The sequence below is a fragment of the Ovis canadensis genome, chromosome 1 (genome assembly GCF_042477335.2).
Source record: "Ovis canadensis isolate MfBH-ARS-UI-01 breed Bighorn chromosome 1, ARS-UI_OviCan_v2, whole genome shotgun sequence".
NCBI classification, from domain to species: Eukaryota; Metazoa; Chordata; class Mammalia; order Artiodactyla; family Bovidae; genus Ovis; species Ovis canadensis.
In genome coordinates this window covers 217806200-217824179 of record NC_091245.1, presented here as the reverse complement: position 1 = coordinate 217824179, position 17980 = coordinate 217806200, and the positions used below count along the sequence as shown (strand labels likewise).

General features: G+C 37.3%; 1 protein-coding gene and 1 pseudogene across 6 annotated transcripts in view; both read left to right on the top strand.

Annotated features, from left to right (window-relative positions):
- Positions 1–3991, top strand: part of ECT2 (epithelial cell transforming 2) — a 59066-nt gene extending 55075 nt beyond the window's left edge. For all 6 annotated transcript variants that reach the window (XM_069559823.1, XM_069559820.1, XM_069559815.1 and 3 more), the window contains one exon: positions 2717–3991. In XM_069559823.1, coding sequence (XP_069415924.1) covers positions 2717–2806 — 90 coding nt within the window. In that variant the 3' untranslated portion in view covers positions 2807–3991. The remainder of the gene's footprint in view (positions 1–2716) is intronic.
- Positions 3992–14918: 10927 nt separating this feature from the next.
- Positions 14919–16765, top strand: LOC138436010 (E3 ubiquitin-protein ligase RNF146-B pseudogene; annotated as a pseudogene).
- Positions 16766–17980: the final 1215 nt, after the last annotated feature.

Here is a 17980-nt window from a genome sequence, read left to right as displayed (position 1 = left end):
AAAAGTTGACTTAAAGCTCAACATTCAGAAAATGAAGATCATGGCATCTGGTCCCATCACTTCATGGGAAATAGATGGGGAAACAGTGGAAACAGTGTCAGACTTTATTTGGGGGGGCTCCAAAGTCACTGCAGATGGTGACTGCAGCCATGAAATTAAAAGATGCTTACTCCTTGGAAGAAAAGTTATGACCAACCTAAATAGCATATTCAAAAGCAGAGACATTACTTTGCCAGCTAGGGTCTGTCTAGTCAAGGCTATGGTTTTTCCTGTGGTCATATATGGATGTGAGAGTTGGACTGTGAAGAAGGCAGAGCACCGAAGAATTGATGCTTTTGAAGTGTGGTGTTGGAAAAGACTCTTGAGAGTCCCTTGGACTGCAAGGAGATCCAACCAGTTTATTCTGAAGGAGATCAACCCTGGGATTTCTTTGGAAGGAATGATGCTAAAGCTGAAACTCCAGTACTTTGGCCACCTCATGCGAAGAGTTGACTCATTGGAAAAGACTCTGATGCTGGGAGGGATTGGGGGCAGGAGGAGAAGGGGACGACCGAGGATGAGATGTCTGGATGGCATCACGGACTCGATGGACGTGAATTCCCAGAGATGGTGATGGACAGGGAGGCCTGGCATGCTGCGACTCATGGGGTCGCAAAGAGTCGGACATGACTGAGCAACTGAACTGAACTGAACTTACCAGTTTTATGTAAATAATATAAATAAGTACCTAAAGTATCTTTAAGACATTCCTGTCCTCTTCTCAATTGCCTATTCTGTTCTAACAGATTACCCGTTCTGTTTCCACAAGCAATGTAATTGGATTTACTAAGCATGGTTATGTTCAGCTCTCAAAGTCTACTGGTGCGCACTGTCAAAACTCCTGGTTTTGATCTGTACTTCATTCTGCCTCATGAGCTAGTTTTTCAGAGATGCTAGAAGGAAATTCTGAGTTTTCAAATTTCAGAAAAGTTCTATCCAAGCAAGCTTTGATATTTGTGAAGAATTAGGAGATATGTCAACCAGTAATGGAAACAAGCCTTATGAAGTCTAATGTGAGCTTATTAGCTATTTGAAATTTGTATTTATTATGAAAAAAAGAGAATATTTTTCTCCACTGAATCACTTATTAGGTGTGAGGGCTTTTGAATTCACAACTTTATAACTGCTTTGAAATCACAATAACTTAGGCTTAATGGAGTTTCTCTGTTTATTGGCACATAAAACTATTTTGCAAGATAATTTACTCATAAAGCCTGAAAAAATCAGTCCCATTAGAGATTTTCTTATTTATGGAAGTAATTACTTAAAAATAGTAGTAATTGTCCTATGAAGAGGATTTATATTCCAAATATGATTCTTAATCTTAGAATTATGACATTTGTGTAAAATTTGTGCTTTTAATATGGCAAGTGATAAAGGTTTTACCTGAGGAAAATGTAAACTTTTATACAATCTACTTAAATCATTGCTTTGCTGTCACTTGAATGTTAATACTTTATACTAACTCAGCTCTTTAAACTCTTCAAACCTTGTTGATGAGAACTTACAGCTAGCTGCCTTGTTGGCTCTAAGTTTGTGTGTGTTAGTCGCTTAGTCGTGTCCTGCTCTTTGTGATGCCGTGGACTGTAGCCGACCAGACTCCTCTCTGTCCATGGAATTCTCCAGGCAAGAATACTAGAGTGGGTTGCCATTCCTTTCTCCAAGGAATAGTTAACCATTCATGTCTGTTAATGGAGAAGGCAGTGGCACCCCACTCCAGTACTCTTGCCTGGGAAATCCCATGGACGGAGGAGCCTGGTAGGCTACAGTCCATGGGGTTGCTAAGAGTCAGACATGACTGAACAGCTTCACTTTCACTTTTATGCATTGGAGAAGGAAATGGCAACTGACTCCAGTGTTCTTGCCTGGAGAATCCCAGGGACGGGGGAGCCTGGTGGGCTGCCGTCTATGGGGTCGCAGAGTTGGACATGACTGAAGCGACTTAGCAGCAGCAGCGTGTCTGTTAAAATAGTACTTTTCATAATTTGTTTTGATTTATATCCCCTCTTAACTTTTTGGTATTGTTTCTTTGTTATTAAAAATTCTGATAATATTTAACTTTGACACTCTGAAATAGTAAAGTTTAGACAGCTTAGTATATTCTCTATTATAATCTCTATTATCAGAAGCACTGCTGTTTTGCTTAGTTTTATTTGAAGCAAAATCATACATACACACATATTAAACATGGGTTGAATACATAATATAAAAACTTTTTCAGAGTATATGGCTTTTAATTTAGAAAATTATTTCACATGAAGTAATTTTACTCTTCTTAATTCTGCTTATGATTAAGAGGAAACTGCTGTGGTTTGTCTTTTTAACCTTGAAAATTTGTCTTCTAATTTATAATTTTAAAAAGACACCTGAAACACTAAATCATGTATATCTCACAGAAGTACCACTACTAGCAGTAAGTATATATCTCTTTCATTTAAGTTAATATGCAGTAAACTAGTCTATCCATTTTTCTTGTTTTCAGAATGCTAAAATAGTTCTATGTGTTCTCCCAACCCTTCCCTCCTAATTTTAAGTTTTTGTTTCTTTTAAGAGTTTCGATTTTCATGTGTCTTACTTGTTATGATAATTTGTAAAATGCAAAAGTAGTATGTATGATACTAAGCTATATCTTACTTAAAAGAAAAAATACTTAAGTATAAAATATTTGTCTTTACAGGGCATCCCATCTCCCTCCCTTGTCAGTCTTCCTGCCTTCTTTGAAAGGAGAAGTCATACTTTAAGTAGATCTACAACTCATTTGATATGAAGCTTTAAAAAAAATCTTAATTTGTATGAAGTTATAAACACCTCATTCTCAAATAAGAAACTGACTTAAATGGTACTTACTGTTAGCACTTAGTGAAAGCTGGAAAGAAGGTAACACTACACTATGCCATTTTATTTTTCTCTTTAAAGAGTGAGGTTAACCTCTGACATTTTTTGAGTTAATTCATGTAAAAAGTTATTGATTTTGGTGTAATTTTTCTCTTTGTTGAATCCAGTTGAAGACCAGTCATTTAAGTTATTCATGATATTAATAACTTTGCCACATGATACAGTAAATAAATTTTATTGTTTGATGCCAAATACTGCTGTAAATCTCTTTGTATAGTGCCCGTGAATGAATTTTTAGAAATAAATGTGTATCTCAATTTGTTCAGAAATTAAGTGATATCACAAAGGAAAACGTGCATAGATCTCTGAATAGTGGGTTCTTGGTTCACATACTCTGTTCAGTTATTTAACTGCTCCTTTTGCAGTTTATTTTATAAATAAAGATATCGCATGTGGATTTTGAAAGATTTGCCACTATTGACAAGAATAACAATTAAAGGAGGTGGTTTCAGAATATACTTGCAAATTGAGATAAGGACAGAAGGATTAAAAAATCATGTATATTTTGCACAAACATGATACTGATGTATACTTGTTTAAGGGCCAGTGTACTTATGGTGATTTTAGCCACAGTTCACTTGATTTAGTTTGATAGTGTGTGGAATTTTATTTGGAAAGATAAGACCATGGGGACATTGTGGTTTATACTCTTTATGAAATAATTCCTAAGTTGGCTAATCTGCTGTAAAATGCATAGATATGTGTATGGTTAAATTTTTATTGTGGCCTCATAATTAAATGTAAAATTGAAATACACTTACTTGCTGTTGTAAAATATTTTTCAAACTCTGTCTTTCATAATAGGGTGTTTTTTTAAGAGTACAAAATAATCAAGTTCCTATGAATAAATGCATTGTTATTTCCTACTTGTTTAGGGAGTACTGCAAATGTTTGTCATTTAACAATTTTCAATTATCTGTTATAATACTTTGACTGAGTATAGATTTTTTTCTATGCCACATATGTACCACTTTTAAATAGTGAATGATCTTTTATTACTATATTTTAAAAGCAGTTGTATTAGGAAGAACTTTGTAAATAAATGTCTAAAACTCAAGTATATTTTATGTTTCATATTTTAAACAGTTCTTTTATACAAATTTTCATAGGCCAGTATGAATGCTTTTGTCAACCTTTGCTCTGTTGTGTATTAGTTTCCATATTTATTTGCTTATTCCTCCCTCTATTAATATTGGGCAGTATGTAAGTTTTAGGTGTCTTTAATCTGGAATCTACTTTGCAGAATGTAGGTAGTGAATGCTATGATAGTTTATATAAAATAATGTGTTTATAAGCATCTATGCATTTTTTTCTGGGCTTTCCTGGGGTGACTCAGTGTAAGGAATATGCCTGCCAATGCAGGAAACACAGGTTCAGTCCCTGGGTCAGGAAGATCCCCTGGAGAAGGAAATGGCAACCCACTCCAGTATTTCTGCCTGGAGGATTCCATGGACAGAAGAGCCTGGCAGGCTACAGTCCATGGGGTCACATAGAGTCGGACACAACTTAGTGACTAAACAACAACTTGATTACCTCCAAATATGTGGGTTTTCCAGGGAGAGGAAATGACGTGAGATAAGGCATGAAGTTGGATGTTTGTTCATTGGCAAAATATAGCAGGTAGTTAGTTTTAACTTTAAAGGGAGCTTTAGAGTCAGTGTGAAAAGGTACTATTACCCAGGAGTGTGGATGCAGGGAGATGTGAGCAAACTGGAACTCATTACCACAGCAGAATACCATAATTCTCATACACATATTTCTAGAAAAATATAACTTATTAATACTGATACAGGAAGAAATAGAACACATATAAATATTCCTATAAACACTAAAGAAATGGATTCATGTTTAAAATTATTCCTGGAAAGCCCAGATGGCTTCACTGGATAATGCTATTTAATATTTAATGGAGAACTAATACCAATCACCAATTCTTAAAGAGAATCGAGGAAGGAATCTTCCCAACTTATTTTATGAGTTCTGGACAACCTTGGACATTTTAAGAAACACTGATCTTATCTGGGGCTTTCCTGGTAGAAATCTGTAAACAGTGAAGAATCTGGTTGCAATGCGGGAGGCCCGGGTTTGATCCCTGGGTCAGGAAGATCCCTAGGAGAAGGAAATGGTAGCCGACTCCAGTATTCTTGCCTGGGAAATCCCATATATAGAGGAACCTGGTGGCTACAGTCCATGGAGTGGTAAAGAGTCTTATTTGTGAAAATACTTGTAATATTGCAAAATTTTAACAAATGAGATATTGTAATATATTAAAAGAATAATATAACTAAGTTGGGTTTATGCAAGGCACACGAGGTTATTTTAATTTTAGATAATTTATCAGTATATTTTCCTAACAGGCTAAGGGAGAAAAATTATATTACCTCTGTAGTTGCAGAAAAACATCTGATAAATTTGTCTGCTGTGATCAAACTTCTTGCAGATTAGGTGTAGAATGGAACATCCTTAAACTGATAGAGGTTATCTACTAAAATACTATAATGAATGTCCTACTTAATGATGAAGCCTTGGCAACATCTTCTTTGTGATCAGAAAGAAGAGTACCTACTGAAATACTTAATTATAAGTCTAATAAAAGATGTAAAAGATCTTCAGTCAGTTCAGTCGCTCAGCCATGTCCAACTCTTTGTGACCCCGTGGACTGCATGCAGCACGCCAGGCTTCCCTGTCCACAAACTCCCAAACTTGCTCAGATTCTGTCCATTGAGTTGGTGATGCCATCATCTCATCCTGTGTCATCTCCTCCTCCTGCCTGCAATCTTTCCCAGCATCAGGGTCTTTTCAAATGAGTCAGTTTTTCGCATCAAGTGGCCAAAGTATTGGAGTTTTAGCTTCAGCATCAGTCCTTCCAATGAACATTCAGGACTGATTTCCTTTATAATTGACTGGTTGGATCTCCTTGCAGTCCAAGGGACTCTCAAGAGTCTTCTCCAACACCACAGTTCAAAAGCATCAATAAGTCTGTCACTGTTTCCATTGTTTCCCCATCTATTTGCCATGAAGTGATGGGACCAGATGCCATGATCTTAATTTTCTGAATGTTGAGTTTTAAACCAACATTTTCACTCTGCTGTTTCACTTTCATCAAGAGGCTCTTCAGTTCTTTGCTTTCTGTCATAACGGTGGTGTTATCTGCGTATCTGAGGTTTTTGATATTTCTCCCAGCAATCTTGATTCCAGCTTGTGCTTCATCCAGCCCAGCATTTCCCATGATGTACTCTGCATAGAAGTTAAATAAGCAGGGTGACAATATACAGCCTTGATATACTCCTTTCTCTATTAGGAACCAGTCTGTTGTTCCATGTCCAGTTCTAACTGTTGCTTCTTGACCTGCATACAGATTTGTCAGGAGGCAGGTATGGGAATGTATTTACTTTAATTAAAAACCTTAATGGAGATATTATATCATAGTCATGGATTAGTTCCTTTGCTTTTGAACAGTGTTTCCCTCGAATTGATTCAAACAAAGCCAGTCAAAGGACAAAGTATGTGTTTGATTGTGTGTACCATGATGGATTGTTTTCCAATTTTATATGGAAATACATGAGTTATGAATAATCACTCAGTTGAGGAAGTGAGAGGACTGGCTTTATTAGAAACAAGGTTATAAAGTTGTAGTCATCAGGACATTGAGGTGTTGGAATATTGGTGTATTCATATAAAAATAATGGGTTGTAATTGAAAATCTATAAACAGACAAAATGGCACTTTAAAACTTTGGAGAAAAGATAGTCTGTTCAATAAATAGTGCAGAGAAAAATGGGTATCTTTATTTTAAAACCAGAAGAGAAGGAAATTAGTTTCTTCACATACTATACAAAAATTAATTTCAAGGGAATTATAGACTTAAATATGAAAGGTAAAACTATAAAGATTTTATTAGACAATATAGGAGAGTATCTTTAATCTGAGGGTTGGAAAAGATTGCTTAAACATGTTACCTTGTTTAATTATAGTGGGAGAGGTTGATAAATCTACATTAAAATTAAGAACTTCTGGTCATGAAAAGACATCATTAAGAGAGTGAAAGTCACAGAGTAGAGGTTTGCAATTTATATAACTGATAAATGACTCATATCCAGAATATATACTTAATTAAAAGTCTGAAAAATCAGAGATCTCTATAGAAAAAAATGGCATTTTACAAGTGAAGAAATCCAAATGGCCAATAACCTTATTAAGAAATGTTCCTCATCCATAATGCAGAAAATGCTAATAAGGCACCATTGTACATGCATATTTGCTTAGCACAAATAGGAAGCAGAGAAGTCCTTTCACTGCTCTTTGGAGTGTAAATTGTATAATCACTTTACAAAATGCTTGGGCATTAAACTATAAGGTTTAAAATATGCATACCTTGATACCAAACAACTGCAATCCCAGATATTTATTAAAAAAAAAAATAGGTACACAAATACCAGAATCCATGTACAAAAGAATGTTCTTAGCTGCATTATACATAATAGGTTGAAAATGAAAAGGTAGAAATTTTTATCAGTATTATAATGAATGAATATACTATGTTATAGTCATGCATTGAATGAACTGAACATGAAATGGCCTGGATAAAGTTTGAAAATATTAAGTGAAAGAAAATAGATATAAAAATAATTTTTTATTCTATTTATATAAAGTTTAAAAATTGACAAAGTATTACTTTATTGTGTAAGGTTGCAGAGTTATCTGATAAAAGTTTAGGCAAGCAAGAAAATCACTACTCTAAAAGCCAAAATAGTCTAACCTCCCTGGGGTAAAATGAGAAGGGGCACATGAGACCTTATATGTACTGCTGGCAACATTCTCTTGATATTTCTTAACCTGTATGTTATACGGTTGTTCACTTCATAGTAACTTCTTGCTTTATTTAGTTTTTTGAGACCAATGACATTGACAAACATCTGTCAAGGTTGAAAGAGCAAATATAAAACATTCGATGTGATATATTGACACATTCATATGATATTATGAACAACTTTCTCCCAAATTGAAAACAGTTGAAATTGATCAATTTTGAGGAAAATACAAATAAAACTGACTGAATAAGGGGGAAAAAAATCTGGTTGGTTCTGTTATTAAAGAATAGACTCCAAAGTTAAAATTCTTTCTTACAAAGAAAGTACTTGGTTTCAATAGTTTTAGGGTAAGTATACCCCAAATTTGAGAAACAGAATGAAGAGAGAATATTTTCCATTTTTAATGAGTTTAGCATAACCTTGATATCAAAACAGAAAAGAATGACTGTCAATGGAAAAATTCTAAATTGCTAATATTCTGTTAGCAAAGTCAGTTCAGCATTGAATAAAAAAGATTATGCATCATTACTGAGTTTATCTTTGGAATGCAGGGTTGCTTTTAACAATACAAAATCAGTGTAAATAACCACATCAACAGATGAACGGGAAAACCAATAAATAAAATGCATTTGAAAAATAATGCATAAAAAAGTATTTCCTTAAGGTAATAAAGGACTTCCACCAAGAAAAACAACAGCAGACATCTTACTTAATGATGAAACTTTAAAAGCGTTTCCTTCAAGATCAGAATACAAGGAGTCATTATATTGGAGGTACTAGCCAGTGCAGTGACAATTTTTTAAAAAAAGAAAGTACACAAATTCATGAGGAAAATAATTATTCACAGGGGTGTTATTGTCTGCATAGCCCTATCGTCTCTCCCCTCCTCCACAAAGAACGTGCAGATACATTGTTAGAGTTAGTAAGAGTAATAAAGTTCTGGAAACAAATAAAAATCAATTTTATTTCTTTATACAGACAAAAATCAAAAGCTATAATTTTAAAAAATAACAATTATAGTGTCAACAAAAAATGTAATTCATTCCAACAGAAGATTGGCAAAAGTTTTTTATGGAGAAAATTGAAACTTTATTGGAAGTCATTAATTTAACAATACAGAGTGTATTCTTTGATATAAATTCCCTAAGTTGATTGCCCATCCTCAATGAGAATTTTTAATTTATTAAACTGGCTAATTCTAAAATAGACTTGGTAGAACAAGTAGCTAATAAAGTTAAGATACTTGTAAGGAGGGACAAGGTGATAGCATTTGATTTATAAGATAGCAGGACTTACAAACAATATGATATTTGATGCAAAGATAGGTAAATTGATGTACTGATGAATTGGTTTATTGCACAGAAATCAGTTTGTCATCATGTGGTAAAGTTGTACATGACTAAAGCAGATAGTATATCCATTCTTCCTTAGGGAAGCTCTTGCACACATGTATCTGTTGGTGTCCAGGTATAAGAATGTCCACAGCAGCATTGCTTACAGTATTCACAAATTAGAAACAACCCAAATGTTTACCAGCAGTAGAATGGATAATTATAGACTATCCATACAATTTTGGGGGGCTTCCCTGGTGACTCAGAGGGTAAAGCGTCTGCCTGCCACACAGGAGACCCAGGTTCGATCCCTGGGTTGGGAAGATCCTCTGGAGAACGAAATGGCAACCTGCTCCAGTACTCTTGCCTGGAGAATCCCATGGACAGAGGACCTTGGTAGTCTATAGTCCACAGGGTCGCAAAGAGTTGGACATGACTGAGCGACTTCACTTCACTTCATACAATTTTATGACATACAGTGGTAAAATGAATGTGTTTTATCTACATCCAGTAGCATTAATTTCAGAAACAGTGAAAAAGCAAGTCCAAAAAATAGATACAGCAATAATCTATCTGTATAAAGTTTAAAAACAAAAAGGACAGTTATTTAGGGACAGGTAGATGGAGAAGGAAATGGCAACCCACTCGAGTGTTCTTGCCTGGAGAATCCCAGGGATGGAGCCTGGTGGGCTGCCATCTATGGGGTCACACAGAGTCAGAGATGACTAAAGCGACTTAGCAGCAGCATCTGGTAACATTTTAAGGAAAAGTACTGGGCATAACTAGCACAAAATCATGGGTAACAGTTACCTCTTGAAAGCGTTTGCTTAGGGTGAGAGATGTGGTAGGAGAGGAGCACAGAGGAAGAATCTAAGGTATTGCTGACAATGCAGTATAGTGTATGTGTGGGTATTATTTCCATAATATTCATTTAAAATTTGTATTTCACATTAAAGTTATATTTCACAGTAAAGTTTTTTAAAGAGAAAAAAATCCTCAATTAATAGACATCACCTAAACATAATACTTAGTAACAAGTGATGGCAAATAATCATGTTACATGCAATATGAACAGAATTGCATTAAATTGGAAAAGAAGGATTCACCCTCCATCACCATAGCTATTTACTCTGTTTTTAAAGCCTTTAGCTAATTGAATAAAACAAAAAATTAAGTAATGTTATACATTAAAAGAATAGGCAAGTTATTAATAATGTGGCTGTATATTCCAAAACTTCCTTAAAAAAATCTTACAATTAATATTTGGCTGCTTACATGATTTGTAATACAGAAATCAAAAGCTTTCCTTCAAGTTGGTAATAGCCAACTTGTTGATACACCAAATAAAATAATTTCCCTACAATAATGACAGTTTATAAAAACACTTGGAATAAATTTAATAAAGGAATAGGCCCTGTGTAAATACGAACCCTTATTAAATAAAGGGCATAATGCAACCCTGAATGATTAAAAAGATTTTTTTTCCTAAATGGGAATACATAATATTAAATATAATTAATACATAAATTCACTACATTTCCTTTAGAATCTTATTTATTTATAAATATTGTGAGCTATACTTGGCATAACCAATGATTAAGAAGCTGAAGTTGAACGGTTCTGTGAAGACCTACAAGACCTTCTAGAACTAACACCTAAAAAAGATGTCCTTTTCATTATAGGGGACTGGAATACAAAAGTAGGAAGTCAAGAGATACCTGGAGTGACAAGCAAATTTGGCCTTGGAGTACAAAATGAAGCAGGGCAAAGGCTAACAGTTTTGCCAAGAGAACACACTGGTCATAGCAAACACTCTCTTCCAACAACACAAGACAAGACTCTACACATGAAAATCAAAAGATGATCAATATCAAAATCAGATTGATTATATTATTTACAGCCAAAGATGGAGAAGATCTATACAGTCAGGAAAAACAAGACCAGGAGCTGAATGTGGCTCAGATCATGAAATCCTTATTGCAAAATTCAGACTTAATGAAAGTAGGGAAAACCACTAGATCATTCAGGTTTGACCTGAATCAAATCCCTTACGATTATACAGTGGAAGTGACAAATAGATTTCAAGGAATTAGATTTCTTAGAGTGCCTGAAGAACTATGGATGGAAGTTCGTGACACTGTACAGGAGGCACTGACCAAGACTATTCCCAAGAAAAAGAAATGCAAAAAGGCAAAATGGTCTGAGGAGTTCTTACAAATAGTTCAGAAAGGAAGAGAAGCTAAAGGCAATGGAGAAAATAAAAGATGTACTCATTTTAATGAAGAGTTCTAAAGAACAGCAAGGAGAGATAAGAAAGCCTTCCTCAGTGGTCAATGCAAAGAAATAGAAGAAAACAATAGAATGAGAAAGAGTAGAGATCTCTTTAAGAAAATTAGAGATACCAAGGGAACATTCAGACTTAAATTGAAGAAACTAGGGAAAACCACTAGACCATTCAGGTATGACCTAAATCAAATCCCTTATGATTATACAGTGGAAGTGAAAAATAGATTTAAGGGACTAGATCTGATAGAGTGCCTGAAGAACTATGGATGGAAGTTCACGACATTGTACAGGAGACAGGGATCAAGACCATCCCCAAGGAAAAGAAATGCAAAAAAAAAGGAAAATGGCTGTCTGGGGAGCCCTTACAAATAGCTGTGAAAAGAAACGAAAAGCAAAGGAGAAAAGGAAAGATATAAGCATATGAATGCAGAGTTCAAAGAATAGCAAGGAGAGATAAGAAAGCCTTCCTCGGTGATCAATGCAAAGAAATAGAGGAAAACAACAGAATGTGAAAGACTAGAGATCTCTTCAAGAAAATTAGGAGATACCAAGGGAACATTTCATGCAAAGATGGGCTCGATAAAGAGCAGAAATGGTATGGATCTAACAAGCAGAAGATATTAAGAGGAGGTGGCAAGAATACACAGAAGAACTGTACAAAAATCTTCACGAACAAGAAAATCACGATGGTGTGATCACTCACCTAGAGCCAGACATCCTGGAATATGAAGTCAAGTGGGCCTTAGGGAGCATCGCTACAAACAAAGCAGTTGGAGGTGATGGAATTCCAGTGGCGCTATTTCAAATCTTGAAAGATGATGCTGTGAAAGTGCTGCACTCAACCTGACAGGCAATTTGGAAAACTCAGCAGTGGCCACAGGACTGGAAAAAGTCAGTTTTCATTCCAATCCCAAAGAAAGGCAATGCCAAAGAATGTTCAAACTACTGCACAATTGCACTCATCTCACACACTAGTAAAGTAATGCTCAAAATTCTCCAAGCCAGGCTTCAGCAATACGTGAACTGTGAACTTCCAAATGTTCAAGCTAGTTTTAGAAAAGGCAGAGGAACCAGAGATCAAATTGCCAACATCTGCTGTATCAGGGAAAAAGCAAGAGAGTTCCAGAAAAACATCTATTTCTGCTTTATTGACTATGCCAAAGCCTTTGACTGTGTGGATCACAATAAACTGTGGAAAATTCTGAAAGAGATGGGAATATCAGATCACCTGACCTGCCTCTTGAGAAACCTGTATGCAGGTCAGGAAGCAACAGTTAGAACTGGACATGGAACAACAGACTGGTTCCAAATAGGAAAAGGAGTACGTCAAGGCTGTATATTGTCACCCTGCTTATTTAACTTATATGCAGAGTACATCATGAGAAATGCTGGGCTGGAAGAAGCACAAGCTGGAATCAAGATTGCCAGGAGAAATATCAATAACCTCAGATATGCAGATGATACCACCCTCATGGCAGACACTGAGGAGGAACTAAAAAGCCTCGTGATGAAAGTGAAAGAGGAGAGTGAGAAAGTTGGCTTAAACTCAACATTCAAAAACAAAGATCATGGCATCTGGTCTATCACTTCATGGAAAATTGATGGGGAAACAGTGGAAACAGTGTCAGACTTTGTTTTTTGGGCTCCAAAATCACTGCAGATGGTGACTGCAGCCATGAAATCAAAAGACTTACTCCTTGGAAGGAAAGTTATGGCCAACCTAGATAGTATATTGAAAAGCAGAGATATTAGTTTGCCAACAAACGTCCATCTAGTCAAGGCTATGGTTTTTCCAGTGGTCATGTATGGATGTGAGAGTTGGACTGTGAAGAAAGCTGACTGCCGACGAATTGATGCTTTTGAACTGTGGTGCTGGAGAAGACTCTTGAGAGTCCCTTGGACTGCAAGGAGATCCAACCAGTCCATTCTGAAGGAGATCAGCCCTGGGATTTCCTTGGAAGGAATGATGCTAAAGCTGAAACTCCAGTACTCTGGCCACCTCATGTGAAGAGTTGACTCATTGGAAAAGACTCTGATGCTGGGAGGTGTTGGGGGGAGGAGGAGAAGGGGCCGACAGAAGATGAGATGGCTGGATGGCATCACCGACTCGATGGACATAAGTTTGAGTGAACACCAGGAGTTGGTGATGGACAGGGAGGCATGGTGTCTGTAATACATGGGGTCGCAAAGAGTCAGACACGACTGAGCGACTGATCTGAACTGAACTGGAGCAACGTTTCATGCAAAGATCAACACAATAAAGGACAGAAATGGTATGGACCTAACAGAAAAGGAAGACATTAAGAAGAGCTCTTCTGTGAATACACAGAAGAGCTATACAATAAAGGTCTTCATGACCCAGATAGCCATGATGGTGTGATCACTCACCTAGAGCCAGCCAACCTGAAATGTGAAGTCAAGTGGGCCTAGGAAGCATCACTATGAACAAAGCTAGTGGAGGTGATGGAATGCCAGTTGAGCTATTTCAAATCCTGGAAGATGATGCTTTGAAAGAGCTGCACTCAATATGCCATCAAATTTGGAAAACTCAGCAGTGGCCACAGGACTGGAAAAGGTCAGTTTTCATTCCAATCCCAAAGAAAGGCAATGCCAAAGAATGTTCAAACTGCCGCACAATTGCACTCATCTCACATGCTAATAAAGTAATGCTCAAAATTCTGCAAACCAGGCTTCAATAGTACATGAACCGTGAACTTCCAGATGTTCAAGCTGGATTTCGAAAAGGCGTTGGAATCAGAGATCAAACTGCCAACATCTGCTGGATCATCGCAAAAGCAAGAGAGTTCCAGAAAAACATCTGCTTTATTCACTACTCCAAAGTCTTTGGGAACATAACAAACTATGGAAAATTCTTAAAGAGATGGAAATACCAGATCACCTGACCTGCCTCTTGAGATATCTGTATGCAGGTCAGGAAGCAACAGTTAGAACTAGACACGGAACAGCAACTGATTCCAAATAGGAGAAGAGGTACGTCAAGGCGGTATGTTGTCACCCTGCTTATTTAACTTATATGCAAAGTACATCATGCGAAATATGGGGCTGGATGAAGCACAAGCTGGAATCAAGATTGCCAGTAGAGATACCAGTAACCTCAGATAAGCACTTGACACCACCCTTATGGCAGAAAGGAAAGAACTAAAGAGCCTTCTGATGAAAGTGAAAGAGGAGAGTGAAAAAGTTGACTTAAAATTCAACATTCAGAAAACTAACATCATGGCATCCACTCCTTTCATTTCATGGCAAATAGATGGGGCAACAATGGAAACAGTGACAGACTTTATTTTTGGAGACTGCAAAATCACTGCAGATGGTGACTGCAGCCATGAGATGCTTGCTCCTTGGAAGAAAAACTATTACCAACCTAGACAGCATATTAAAAAGCAGAGACGACTTTGCCAACAAAAATTCATCTAGTCAAAGCTATAGTTTTTCCAGTAGTCATGTATGGATGTACCAGCTGGAGTATAAAGAAAGCTGAGTGCTGATGCTTTTGAACTGTGTTGTTGGAGAAGACTCTTGAGAGTACCTTCGACTGCAGGGATATCCAACCTCTCCATCAAAGAAATCTTGATTCTAGCTTGTGCTTCTTCCAGCTCTGTTTCTCATGATGTTCTCTGCATAGAAGTTAAATAAGCAGGGTGGGCGGCCCCGCCCCCGCGACGCGACCGGCGGTCACGTGATGGCCGCGCACGCGCGTTCCCGGCAGCTGCAGGCTAGGAGGCCGAGGAGAAAAGACGGCTAGGCGGCTTTGGCTGTGGCCACAGAGCACAGGATGATCCAGCAATGGAGGAGAAAATTCTGCAAACTGGCTGACTACTCATGAAGATGAGATTTTATTTTTGTGGCAGGTATCTGTGGGGTCTGTAATAGAAATGATGGCTGGCTGTGGAGAAATTGATCACTCTATAAACATGCTTCCTACGAACAGGAAAGCGAATGAGTCCTGTTCTAATACTGCACCTTCTCTAACTGTCCCTGAATGTGCCATTTGTCTGCAAACATGTGTTCACCCAGTCAGTCTGCCTTGTAAGCATGTTTTCTGCTATCTGTGTGTGAAGGGAGCTTCATGGCTTGGAAAGCGATGTGCCCTCTGTCGACAAGAAATTCCCAAAGATTTCCTTGATAAGCCAACGTTGTTGTCACCAGGAGAACTCAAGGCAGCAAGTGGAGGAAACGGTGAATATGCTTGGTATTATGAAGGAAGAAATGGGTGGTGGCAGTATGACGAGCGCACTAGCAGAGAGCTGGAAGATGCTTTTTCCAAAGGTAAAAAGAGCACTGAAATGTTGATTGCCGGGTTTCTGTATGTTGCCGATCTTGAAAATATGGTACAGTATAGGAGAAACGAACATGGACGTCGCAGGAAGATCAAGCGGGATATAATAGATATACCAAAGAAAGGAGTAGCCGGACTTAGGCTGGACTGTGATGCTAATACCGTAAACCTAGCGAGAGAGAGCTCTGCTGACGGAGCGGACAGTGTACCGGCTCAGAGTGGAGCTCCTGTTCAGTCGTCGTCTGTGAGGCCCCTGACGTCAGTAGATGGTCAGCTAACAAGCCCCACCACGCCATCCCCTGATGCAAGCGCTTCTCTGGAAGACTCTTTTGCACATTTACAACTTGGTGGAGAAAGCATAGCGGAAAGGAGTCATAGAGGGGAGGGAGAAGAAGAGCATGAATCACCATCTTCAGGCAGGGTACCAGCACCAGACACTTCGATTGAAGAAACCGAATCCGATGCCAGTAGTGACAGTGAGGATGTATCTGCGCTTGTTGCACAACACTCCTTGACCCAACAGAGACTTTTGGTTCCTAATCCAAATCAGACAGTATCTGATCGATCAGGAACTGATCGATCAGTGGCAGCGGGTGGAACAGTGAGTGTCAGATCTCGAAGGCCTGATGGACAGTGCACAGGAACGGAAGTTTAAATAAAAGTTTTCAGATCCATGCTCAAGATGAAAATGGTTATCTGTAAATTTCTGCCCACGTAACATTATGCTCATCCCTAGTAGTGCATTTTGGGAGTTGGGGTGGGAAGGGGTATGGGAAGGATAGCCCTGTAATTAAAATGTCTAACACATCTCTGTTGAGAAATTTATTTAATATAAAGAACTTGGATGTTAATAGTTGAGAGCTGTTTAGTAATAATGCAGTTTTCTTGAGGTCTGTTTATTTTATAGTTTTTTTTAAAATACCTTCAGTTCTTTCGGCCAGCGTGTGTGTATTATCTGTGCATTGATGGTCCTCATCTGACTACTGCATTGGTTCATGTTTTTCTGCATGGATTGACATAAAACCATTACTAAAAGTTGGCACCTATGAGATATCTGGTATCAGTACGAACAGAAAGCTTAAATAACGTGAGAACAAATGTGAATTTGGGGTTTTAAAATAGAATAACAACAACTACTTAATAGTAAAGTTACTGAAATGGAAATGTAAAGAAAACAGCTTATAACTTATGTTTCAGAATCTTGCCTGTAACACACTTCATGGCATTCTCATAGGCTTTGCTATCTAGTCCTTGTAGTTAGAAGTTTCTCTTGATCCACATTTTTTTTTAATTTCAGACTTTATAATTTAATAAATACTAGAATTTATAAAAAATAAATAAATAAATAAATAAGCAGAGTGACAATATACAACCTTGAGGTACTCCTTTTCCTATTTGGAACCAGTCTGTTCCATGTCCAGTTCTAACTGTTGCTTCCTGACCTGCATATAGGTTTCTCTAGAGGCAGGTCAGGTGGTCTGGTATTCCCATCTCTTTCAGAATTTTCCACAGTTTCTTGTGATCCACACAGTCAAAGGCTTTGGCATAGTCAATAAAGCAGAAATAGATGTTTTTCTGGAACTCTTGCTTTTTCCATGATCCAGCGGATGTTGGCAATTTGATCTCTGGTTCCCCTCCTTTTCTAAATCCAGCTTGAACATCTGGAAGTTTATGGTTCACATACTGCTGAAACCTGGCTTGGAGTATTTTAACTCATAGCAATTTTCAAATATGCAATACAATATTCCTCATTATAGTCATCATGCTCTGTATTACATCCCTATGACTTATTTAATACTGGAAGTCTGTACCTTTTGACCCAGTTTGCCCACCCTACTCATATTCCTCACCTCTGGCAACCACCAATCTGTTCTCTGTGTCCATGTACTTGTGTTTTGGGGTTTTTTTTGTGTGTATGTGTGTTGTGTATTTTTTTTTTTTATGGTTCCACATATAAGAAGACCATAAAGTATTTGTCCTTCTCTCTCTAACTTAATCCTCAAGTAGGTCTCTCCATGTTAACTGAAATGGTAAGATTTCCTTTTTTAAATAAAATAGGTGAATAATATTCCATTTTTCTTATCCATTCATCCAACCAATGGACACTTAGTTTGTTTCCATGTCTTGGCTGTGGTAAATAATGTTACAATGAAGATGGGAGTCATATATCTTTTCAAGTTAGTGTTTTCTCTGTCTTTGATAAATACACCAAGTGGGTCGTATGGTAGTTCTATGTTTAATTTTTTGAGGAACCTTCATAATGTTTTCCACATGGTTGCCCCAGTTTATATTCCCAACAAGTGTAGATATGTTCCATT